Genomic DNA, 12,702 nt, shown 5'->3' on the forward strand with positions numbered 1-12,702 from the left:
CATAACAAATAATTATAACATTTAATTAAAAATTTATTTGAAATAATCAAGTAATAAAGTTTGAAAATTAGCATAAATAATAGTAGGTTTGGGAAGAACTTCAAATTACACAATTTCGGTCTTTTCTGATTTTACAATATATAAATGCAGAGAATTCAACATCGACTTTTCGTTCAGCGCAATTTGCATTCCAGGCTGCAACTTTATTATTAGGCAGAAACATATTCAGATACTCTAATCATTTTAGATTTCTTTGTTTGGCACAATACAAAGAGCATTCGGCTGTGAATATATGATCGTGCAGCAACTGCTTTTGCTGGTTCAATGTTCTAATTTTAACTTTAGACATAAGGACAAAACAGTATTAATGTTTAGTAGCTGTCCGTCAAATGACTGACAACTATGTTTATTGCTGTCTTGTATAATAAGAACTTTTCTTTGATTTGAAACGGATGATTGAGATTTAAAAGACACTAAAACACATGACCATATTTAGTAAAAAAGGTCCTGTTTCTGCTGCATAGCAATAACATGTTATAAACGGTGTAAATAAATTAACCTCAATTTCTTGGCAGCAGAAACAGGACAATTATTTAATAAACGGTTAAATAACCGGCAAAAACAATGGTTAAAAACATGTCTCATTCAATTCGGTCTTAGAACGCCATTTAACCGGTTATCGCTGAACAATGTGAATAGATACCGTCACGTCCTGACCTTTGTGTTGTTGTTTGTATGTACCATGTGTGCTTTCCTCGTGGATTTGACAGTCGAAGAATTAAAAATGTGGACGGATGAAATCACAAGATACGTAATTCAGTTGAGTGGTGAAGAAATGAGGAGGATGATGCCAAAGTAGGGTAGAAATTATTGAGTTTCCTAATGAAAAATGTCAAGATGACCTACATTAATATTATATATATTATATTACTAAATCTGCAATCACTCCTGGCATTCCATATTACAACAGCAGCATCTCAGCAAATTGTTTGTTTTATATTTGTAACAATTTAATTTAGTAAACAAAGAAAGGAAAAGTGCATTAAAAAGGCTATCAATCTTATCATTTGGATTTATAAGTTTAATCCAATTATATACATCTTTTTTATTGATAGCATGTGTCAATAGTTATAGTTCAATGACATGAATGCCTCCAGGGAATTGCTTTTAATGCTACAGATAAAATTGTGCCTGATTCACTAAATTTAAGCTTCAAAAATGAGAATTCATTTCATTTCTTTGTTCATAAATTTTTCTATGTTGAACTCTAATTATTTCCTTTATAAATGATATTATCCATTGTACCAAATTTGTTGTTAATATCATACTGTAATGCAATATTACAATACTACTAATTATAATACAAGTACAGTACAATTACAATCACAATACAATTACAGAATTACAATGCAATACAATTACAGAATTACAATGCAATACAATTACAATGCAATTACTGTACATCAATTACTATACAATTACAGAATTACAATTCAATTACTGTACATACAATTACTATACAATTACAGAATTACAATTCAATTACTGTACATACAATAATTATGCAATTACAGAATTACAATTCAATTACTGTACATACAATAATTATGCAATTACAATTCAATTACTGTACACACAATAATTATGCAATTACAGAATTACAATTCAATTACTGTACATACAATAATTATGCAATTACAGAATTACAATTCAATTACTGTACATACAATAATTATGCAATTACAATTCAATTACTGTACACACAATAATTATGCAATTACAGAATTACAATTCAATTACTGTACATACAATAATTATGCAATTGCAGAATTACAATTCAATTACTGTACATACAATTACTATGCAATTACAATGTTTACTGTCCATATATTCATATAAATTAGTTTATTTGTTAGTGTTTTATACAGGGCGGAACATACATTTTTATAATAAAAAATGATAATAATAATCACAAAATTAATTTTAATTACAAATCATACACACTATCAGAAAATGAAATGTAGTATTTGTCAGATCCAAACATTTTACCGAAATCCATGCATATCAAAAAAGTGCAGAAGTATATATACTCCACCTGTTTGTATACAAATGTTGTCTTTATAAATTTTGTAGTCAGATAATAATTAGGTAATTTTTTAAATAGTTTCTGAGCAGTGGAATATGGTTTACATGGTGCTACATCCAATATGTCAATCTGTATTACATCACTCTACAACAACTACACTTGTTAATATAACAACTGGCTGCCTTACTTGGCTGCCTTACTTGGCTGTCTTCATTGATCTTTGCATTTGTCACTCTCAATCATCCAATCTTAATAAAGCTGTCCATAACATACAGTATTTAACTAGTTCCCAAAAGTAAAAATGTACCCTCCTCTTCAGTGTAAAGTTAATTGAATAAAAAATGAATAAAAGAAGTTACTACAGGCATATGCACTGACAATTCGTACATGATAAGTATTCTGTGCACCAGGCCACTTTAGTTGTCTCAGGGTTATGTGCCAGTGGCTGTATTCACCAATCACACTTAAGTGAGATATTTTCCTTAAATATTAAATATTTTTCTTAACTCAATATAAATCTAAGTATTTCCCTTAAGTTGTATTAACTTAGATAGGAGATTTTTTAAATTGAAGGGTAAGTGTTATTCTAAGTGTGAATTGTGAATAGTCGGCCATAGGTCATCAAAATTATATGCAGATGACCATACATAACTCATGTGCTGGGGTACTGAGAGTTACGGTGCACAGACCATGACAACTTTTCTTTTGTGCAAAGCCACCTTTATTTAACACTTTGCAAAAATAAACAATGTTACATAACCAGTGGCATAACGGATATAAGCAGTCAGTGGCTAAACCCAGGGCCCCAAAGCTTAAAGAGCTCCAGAGTATGAGCAACGCTGGAGGGCCCTTAGGAGGGATAAACCCACCATCTTTTCCAATGCGTTACACAACTATTTTAGTGTTACCTGTACAGTATGTGTTATTATGTTTATCATTATGTATCATTTAGGTTGGTGACCAACAGGCAGCCATGTTTGGACAGTGTTGTTTTGAGGAGGGAGACATTAAAGTTACCATGGGAACAGGAACGTTTATCAATTTAAACACAGGATCCTACCCTTGTGTACCAAATGTTGGTATGTACTTTGTATTTTTATCGTAGTAAAACAATTATTTTTTGTAAAATTGCAGGTAATGCATATTTATATAAAAATATTTTTTTCTGCAGCAAAAAATAACCGGTTACGAGTTGAATAAATTAACCCCAATTTCTTGGGAGCAGAAACGGGAAAAATTTTCGATAACCAGTTAAATGGCATCCTGAAAATAACAATCGCTTCGGTGTTATAATACCATTTAACCGTTTATTGCTGTTCAACTTTTAGCTGCAATGTAAAATAATGGTTATTTGATTGACAGCCGCTGATCCTGACACTACAGAAACATTTGAATTGACTGCCAGTGCCCATTGCATTTTGGGTACTGATGATAACGATTTCCGTCGATGACCACTCACTAATTTAAACAGTTATTTAAGAGCAAAAATTGAGCAGAAATACATTCGATATAAAAATTATATTTTAACTATTTTAAAATAAACTGTTTATTCAGCGCTCTGCAGCAGAAGCAGATGCATAGAAACAGTTTATGCTGAATTACATTTACAATAGAAATTTTTATTCCAAATGCTTTTCCATTCTTACCATAGGAAACCAATAACATAAATAATCACATAATATACACATTGGCGTTTGAGATCATTTCAGGTACTGAATATTCTCTAATTTCACTGTAAATTTAGATTCTGATAATATTACTCTAATGTTTTAGGTACGTATCCTCTGGTTGGTTGGAAGATTGGGTCAGAGGTGGCATACACAACAGAGGCATTTGATTCAGATTCTGGAACAGTACTAACATGGCTTGAAAATGCAGGTAATGAATGTAAACATTACTAAATATAGTGTACTACCTCTATAATCTAAAGATCAAAATTGACAAAAATCATTATTTGTTTTTGTTTATGTATTCTTTACACCTCTGTCTTTCAAACTAATTGTAACTATTCCTGGATACCATTCCGCACACACAGCATATGTGACTGCTTTTTAGGTACATCGAACTGGTCGACTGAACTGCTCATATGCATACATATTTTGAATTATTTTAAGTTGCGGTTAGTTGTAGTCATTTGAGGTCAGTGTTTATGTTAACACAGTTGAGTTGTATTATTACACTCATATCAAACAAGTTGTGAATTATAGGAAAACGTTAAATGATAGTGTTTGAAGTCAATTCAACCTTAATTTTTTGTTTTATGCTTAAAGAACAAAATCAGGCAAAAAATGTGTATCAAACAATCTATCCATCATGTGCAAATCTTAATCCTATAATTCTTAAAATATTTTTTTTTTCTTGGTTTATTACATGTAAATGTTACTACTTCCATTTTATTGCAATCTCATAAAACCTAGGTACAAGCATTACACTTGACACAACATTCATCAGCAATCAATCAAAACCTATGGTATGAGTTGTAAACAGAGTATAGCTAGCGCCTCAAAGATGCCATTGCAAAGGTTACCAATAAATTACCCACAAGAGAGTAACATTCGATTTACCCCCAAAGATGTTATTGCAAAGGTTAACAATAAATTATCCGTAGTAACTTAAAGATGTTGTGTACATCCTTTAAAAAAGCATTTATTATTTGATATCTATATAATAGACCTGTTTACACTTGTTATAGAATATGATGCTGATAAACATTAAAGTATGTACAATCAGTGTTTTTGCATAAGACGTAAAGACATAAGTCTTGCAATGCTTATGGAAATGGGCAAGTGGGCATAATATGCCAATGTAATTCAGCTTTCTATCCAATCAAAACATGTTCTATGATGATAACAAGAAGTAATAACAATAATAATATTTATTCATATTATTTTATAGGCTAAAGCCAAATAGATTATACCAGTGTACACTAGTCGCCATAACTCTGTATAAAGAATCTATTATTAACCTTTTGAGTTGGCAAACAATAATAAATTTAATCCACAACAGAATGTTACAGAACAGATGTTAAGGTTGTAAATTTTAGCAAACATCCAAGAACATTTTTTGTCGCAAATAATTTGTGATACTGCCCTCCTTTCATTTCTTTCCCCCATTTATTTCATAAAGTTATATTGCAATTTGTTTGATGATATCAACATCTGAGAGAGGGTAATCAGCTTTAGGCCAAGAAAAAAATGTTTTGTTTCACTTCCAAATTTTTAATTGTCCATTATAATTTTACGATTGGAACCATCATCAATGGTTCAGAGGTTTGTGACAACAACCAAATATTTGGTAGTCCAAAATAGCTAATAGTACACTAACACTTCTTTTTTTGTCTTTTATTTAACCAACTTTATTCACACAATTATCATTGATTTGAAATTGAAGTTTTTGTTTTAGATTTTCTCAAATACTTTCTGCTTAAAAAATGATTTATTTAGAGTTATTTTTCTAGTTAATATTAGCTGGAGCTATACACCTGCATGGTAACAGTGTTATAGGCTAATTGTGTGCTTTGCTGGCAGCAGTGTTGCAGTCAATAATGCAAAATTCTTTTTGAAAACATTTTTGCATTTTTAATTATGATTTAATTACAATTCACAAGATTTTGGACATTAATAGACTATATTACATATATTATTACCAGAATAGATGAATGTTCATGACACAATATGCTTCATATTTTTAGGATTCATTTCAAATCCAGGAGAATCGCAGGAAGCAGCAACAGAAGTGAAGAGTAGCAATGGATTGTGCTTTATACCGGCTTTCACTGGATTACAAGTAAATTGTTAAATTTCAAAATACAAAATCCAATATAACAAACCTCCCTACTTGGAAATAATTAAATATCGGAATGTTTTATGGAACTATAGAGGTATAATTCATTAAACCATAGAGGGTTTTATGAAACTATTGGAGTATATAATAACAGTATGTCCGGTGTGCTAAGTGAGGAAAATGTGGTTCCAACTCATTATTTCACTTAATAAACAATGAACTAATTGATTATTAACATCTTACAGACCGATATTATTATGTTTTCTGTTCTCTTATCTATATCTAGAGTAGAAGAATATAATTTGTTGGTTTATCTAAAATATCGGTAGAAATTTAATTTCTTAGTGGGAGACTCCCGCCATTATCTGAAGAATTGGGAGGTCTCAAATCATCTTCATTATATCTTAGTTATTGTAGAAATTGTCTAAACTTTTAAGGAAAAACCTCAGAGTAGTAGAAATCATTGTAGAAAGGGATGGAAATATGCTTTCTATTCACACAAATATTATCGGCCAATTGAAAACAGGCTTTAAAAACACCTGTTTGCAATTCAGCCTAGTTTTGGCAACAAGTCACATTTTTTCTCTTACATTCACCTACATTTAAAATCCTACTTATATCGGTATAATAAGTGTTTATTAGGATTACTTAAGGGATTTTGATGGAACATTAAGGCAAAGTTCATTTAAAGTGGTCCATTTATTTTATTGTGTGTTTAAAGTCACATGCATTTTTGTTCTGTTTTGTTGATAGTGGTAGTCTATAAAGTCTACGGATTGTAGGCTTGTCTTGAGTGTAATAACTGAATTTTGTATTTGTGATACTGTGGGGTTTACCTGTCTGTTCCAACCACTCCAACCACAAGTGTTGTATTAAGAGCAATTTTCGTCGTTGTTACAATTGTGAAGTGGTGGATTGGAGCTGTACCTTCCAATCCTAAACTCCAGGGTTCAATCCTGAGCTAGTGCCAGGGTTCTGACTTTTTCAACTTCATTCCTTAAGCCTCAAATAATACTTAGTTTATAAGCATGATAAATTATAAAATAGTTTATCCATCCTGTAAATGGCGAATTTGTGCTCGCTGTAGATGCATATGAAATAAAAAAATATCATACTGTACAATCATCATTAAGGACCTTTTTTTGTACTTTATTTGTCTCTATTTTTTGTAGTCTGGTATAAATGATAACACGGCTTGCTGTTGTTTGATAAACATTACTCCAACCATTAAGAGAGAGCACATCGTTCGGGCCGCCTTGGAATCGTTAGCATTCAGAGTGGTTCAGATATTCAATACTTTGGAAAGTAAAACTAAAATAAAGATAAATGATACGATCAAGTAAGTACTTGTAATTAGTATCAATTTATTTGAAAATACTGTTTATACCATAAACAATGAATATTGTGAGAAAAGATTACTGTGAATACTGTCAAAAAAATGAATACTGTGATTCTATCAGAAAATAATACTGTGAATACACATAGTACTGTACTGTCAAAAATACTAAGTGAATACTGTGGGACAAGAATACTGTGAATACTGTCACATACTGTACTGTCAAAAATACTAAGTGAATACTGTGGGACAAGAATACTGTGAATATTATCAGAAAAGAATACTGTGATTCCTATCAGAAAAGAATACTGTGATTATATTTTGTCAAAAATGAAAAAATTTAATAATATCATCAGAAATTAATACTGGGAATATTGTCAGATATGGAGAGAGTTTGATTTGTTGTAGAGGCGTATTTGACTTTTCAGCTTAACATAGGCTTGTGTCTTTTAATATTCCTTATTTTCACTTTCTCCATCCTATGTTTAGAAATGAATTTGATTCCTTGTTGATTTTTGTTTGATATATTTTTGTTTGTATAATATTTATAGATTTGATGGTGGTGTCAGCAATAGTGATTTTGTGCTACAATTAGTATCTAGTTTGGTTAACAAGAAAGTTGATCGACCCGACAATTTGGACATGTCTTGTCTTGGAGCTGCCTTTCTTGCAGGTCTTAAAGCAGGTAAACTATTTTTTTTTTAAAGTACATGCATTATGTATGGCATTGTGATGCCATATTTATTGTGTGTTGTCATATTTGTTGTATGATGTCATATTAATTGTGTGATGTCATATTATTTGTGTGATGTCATATGTATTGTGTGGTGTCATATGTATTGTATGGTGTCATATTTTGTGAGATTTTATTGTATGATCGATTGTATGTAATGTATATTAAAATGTCATAGTAATGTATTCTTATTGTATGATGTCATACTATATTTAGTGGTCTGCCAATGAGGTTATACTAGGAAACTTTCAATGACTAAACAATGTTAATTCATTGTGTGCAGGCAGAGATATTGGGATGGGGGTCCTTACTTCCCACATCGACACAGGGTTAAAGTCCGACGACCAGATGGCACATTGATTGACCAGACATACGTTGGTCGTCAAAAATCGAAAGTTACTGTAACATACCTCTTTGTCTGTTAACTATGGTAGTAAGACTTATACATCAAAACTACATAACAATATTTTCACCTTAGACAGACCATAGTCATTTAGGATCGTTCCTTTAAAAAGATGTATGTAAAACATGTAGGTATACTAATAGCTCAAGGCCATTGATATTAAAAATTACTTTTTAATATCAATTTAATATTAAATGTGCAATTAATTGACAGGCGTATGGAAAAGCAAGGAAGAGTTGAAGGAAGTACGAAAGACAAAGAACATGTTTAAGCCGAAGGCAGATGTGCAGGTCGACTACAAGCCAATATTCAAACAATGGGGCAAGGCAGTCAAGAGGTCAATGAACTGGAATGAATCTGTATAAACATATGATCAGTATAAGCATATTGTGTGTAAAGCAAAACAATGCAATATTAAACAATTATAATTAATATTAAATATAATTGATAAATATTAAACTTATAAAGCAGACGCTACTTTAAAGGGTAGTTCCGGGTTTTGAAATGTAATGTACAGTAGCATCACAAAGAACATGTTTAAGCCGAAGGCAGATGTGCAGGTCGACTACAAGCCAATATTCAAACAATGGGGCAAGGCAGTCAAGAGGTCAATGAACTGGAATGAATCTGTATAAACATATGATCAGTATAAGCATATTGTGTGTAAAGCAAAACAATGCAATATTAAACAATTATAATTAATATTAAATATAATTGATAACTATTAAACTTATAAAGCAGACGCTACTTTAAAGGGTAGTTCCGGGTTTTGAAATGTAATGTACAGTAGCATCACTTTTGAAATCAGTTTAAAAGTGAAAGTTATTATCAATGTTGTTACAAATAAGAAACATTATCATATATATATATATATATATATATATATATAAACACATCAGGCAATGAACATTAATTCTAAACCGCCCGGTGATATACTGAAATTTAATTAATTAATTTGAAACGATAAAGATGAGGAAATCTGTGAGAATGAGAAAAAGTCGCCCCAACCGAGACTCGAACTCGGACCGCCTGCTTGATATGCAGATGTCCTAACCATTAGACCACTGGGGCGTTTATATATATATATATATATATATATAATAATATTATTAATATTAACACATTATTGTTTTATAAGAAACAATAGACATTTTAAACCTGGCACTACCTGTTAAAAGAAATTGTTCTTATTAAATGCCTCGCTATAGTCATCTTAACAATACAGTAGTTTGGTAATGTACAATTTATGGTGTTTTTGCTTTGAAGAGCTAATCTTAAAATAGTTTCTTAAGATCTAGTTTGAAAACCTTGGTTACATTTTTCAACAACCAACAACATGATTAATTTACTACACATTTCTCTACATTCCTGTGCATATATAATATAACTTGAATCTTAATAGAATTGTAGACACAAATTCATTGTACTTTATATGCATCTCTCTCTATATATTCTATGCAATAAAGTAGGTGCACAAATGTATTCATTTGTTGTATTTCAAAGTATGGTGGCCCATAAGTTCATGGCAATATTATATTTTGAGAAAAATAATATTGCTGTAAACAAATTGTTATCAATTTAAGGGCCACCGTAAAGAGCACAGCTAACACAATTTTTTACCGGTAATTTTTTAACATTTTGCTGAATGATAAAAAACATATAATATATATAATATATACATTCCTTGTACAGAAACATAAAAAATAAAAAGTATTACCGCCTCAATGTAAATGAAAATAATAGAATAAATCCCACATGTCTTTTGCAAGTTTATATTAGCTGGTTCTGTAATGAACCTTAAATATAATAGATTTAACTATAAAGTAATTTTTAAAGAAAATTACATCCAGTCTTAAAATTCCTTTTTTTATTTAAGCAATATTCATTAAAAGCATTGGGTAAATATAGTAGAAATTGTATTTTCCCAAATAAATTGTACAGCTAATTTGATTTATACAGTACTTTTTTTCTACATGAATGAGTTTGCTAGTTATTTTGCTAGACTACAACAATGCCCTGTAACGTCCACTTTTTGTTACTGCCTACTGTATCTTTTCAATTCTGAATAAAATGAATAAATGATGTAACATTTTTTATTAATAAGATTGCAAATCCTTTCATAGTTTGTTTCAATTGTAAAACTGGAATTACCCTCTTTCTCAGCTTGACTTCCACCTACATACCCATTGCTCAGCAATACTTTTTAATCTGTTAAATGTTTATAGTTCAATAATTGTTAACATGCTTTGTGAGAAGCAATATTCGTATTTAAATTCAGCCACCTGTATACAAAATATGCAAATAATATAAATATAAATTAAATATTTGAATATATAATCCATTAAATGTATGAAATCACCATTTTTTTCGGTCTACTTCAAGAAACTTTTGTTTTAATGTAGTACACGATGTTACGTAATATTTTTTAGGTGATCCGCAATTCTGCAGATCACCTGATGTGTTATAATGCAAGAAATGCAAATGTTAAACATTGTTTTTGTACAAATTGCTGTACATTCAAACTTATTTAGTTTCATTGTGTTTAAATTGAATGTTAGAATATAATTAGAATATATTAAATATTTTGTTTTTATTTTGTATATTTTGCACAAAAATTGCTTTGCTTTCTTCATAACTTGTAATTTTGAAAAATGTTAAACATTGTTTTTGTACAAGTTGCTGTACATTCAAACTTTTATTAGTTTCATTGTGTTTCAATTTGAATGTTATTGTTAGAATTTAATTAGAATATATTAAATATTTTATGTTTTTATTTTGTATATTTAGCACAAAAAATGCTTTGCTTTCTTCAAAACATGTAATTATTTTTGGTTACAATGTTAGAGTATGTTTTTGTGATTAAGCGCTACAACAGTTTACAAGGGAAAATTCCACAAATTAGCAGCTATTCTTACCTTAAATAATCACCTTAACTCTACCATGTTTAAGTATACATGCTGAAAACATTTTCATCATTGGCTGAAGATACTTAATGCACTTTGTCTGATGCGTTTTCATTAAAAAAAAAAGTTTCAACATGTTGTATCTTTGGTTAAAACTGATTTCCATTAGGCCTACCGCTTTTTTTTAACACATTATTGTAATTTGTTTTTTTTATTGAAATATATGGTTACGTTTATCAGGTTTATGTATAATATTCCGTATTTTGTATATAAAAAAAAATAAAAGGTGTGCGAAATTGGGAAAATATTATCCAATGAGGCTGGTGTACACATAGAGATGGTGGTCATAAATGTATCTATATTTATCCAATAGGGCTGGTGTACACATAGAGATGGCAGGTGGTCATAAATGTATCTATGTTTATGAATCGTATAAGTCAATTTATGAATATCTTATTTATGAGAAAATATATTTAAACTATTGTTTATGATCGTCAGTAATAGATTTCTTTTTTTCACCTAAATACTAATACTAAATTCTACTGTATGAGTTGATGCATACCTAATGTTTGAATAATAACAAATAAAATAAATAATTAAAATTACATCTTTAAAGCTTGGTTTTCACTCGACTGCAACGACGTAGGTTGACCAATTATAACATTTTGGATGGTCCATCTGGTCGTTATTGGTCAAATTACTTGCGGTGCGGTTACGTCCTTGCGTTATGTCCGAGTGGGAAAGTTAACGAAATTGGTTTGCACCATTGTTGTTAATGTAGTGTGTGATTGGGTAGGTTTACACTGAATGTGCATTTTACAGTAATGTTATTACTTCTAATGTAAGTAACCATTTTAGAGAAAGAATATTATAGTATTGCAAAATGTATAATATAATAATTTAAAATTATTTATGATTTTAAAATTCGTATTTATAAATGTGTATTTATTTAAGAATTGTCCATCATTTGAGTACTGGCATAGATTGCTTAAATCGATAGGATTAATTGAAACGTATTGTATAATGGTACCATATACGCTATATTATTATACAAACCTTCGTTTATAGAACACTATATTCCTCCATCCATGATCCATCAGTTCATAGGCAATCCGCTAATGTATCGGTAATGATGTTCTTAATTTATTTGGGAACTGATTTTATCATCACAATTCTGTCAGGATTTTCTTAGAATCCTGGATTTTATGGTTGCGGCATTGGGAATTGTATTGTCGAGATGTCTCTGAAATCCCACTAGATTTTATGGTAGCAGCATTGGAATTTCATTTTCTAGATATACCTGAAATCCTGCTGAATTGTATACTTACAGCATTGTAATTTGTATTGTTGAGATATACTTGCAATCGATAAATATGCATATTAATTTGATTATAATAGAGAGGGTGTGTTTGTTTATCAGTCAAAGAAAATATTGGGAGTTGAAAAATGATTTATCTA

At 30.1% G+C, this 12,702-nt stretch overlaps 1 protein-coding gene across 1 annotated transcript in view; it reads left to right on the forward strand.

The window, feature by feature from the left end:
* The window catches only part of LOC140048629 (glycerol kinase 5-like), a 29,181-nt gene extending 20,005 nt beyond the window's left edge, over positions 1-9,176 (forward strand). Inside the window, exons 11-16 of the mRNA XM_072093387.1 lie at positions 3,039-3,165; positions 3,860-3,964; positions 5,778-5,872; positions 7,042-7,208; positions 7,757-7,890; positions 8,555-9,176. Coding sequence (XP_071949488.1) covers positions 3,039-3,165; positions 3,860-3,964; positions 5,778-5,872; positions 7,042-7,208; positions 7,757-7,890; positions 8,555-8,706 — 780 coding nt within the window. The 3' untranslated portion in view covers positions 8,707-9,176. The remainder of the gene's footprint in view (positions 1-3,038; positions 3,166-3,859; positions 3,965-5,777; positions 5,873-7,041; positions 7,209-7,756; positions 7,891-8,554) is intronic.
* Positions 9,177-12,702: the final 3,526 nt, after the last annotated feature.

Source organism: Antedon mediterranea, chromosome 5, assembly GCF_964355755.1.
Source record: "Antedon mediterranea chromosome 5, ecAntMedi1.1, whole genome shotgun sequence".
NCBI classification, from domain to species: Eukaryota; Metazoa; Echinodermata; class Crinoidea; order Comatulida; family Antedonidae; genus Antedon; species Antedon mediterranea.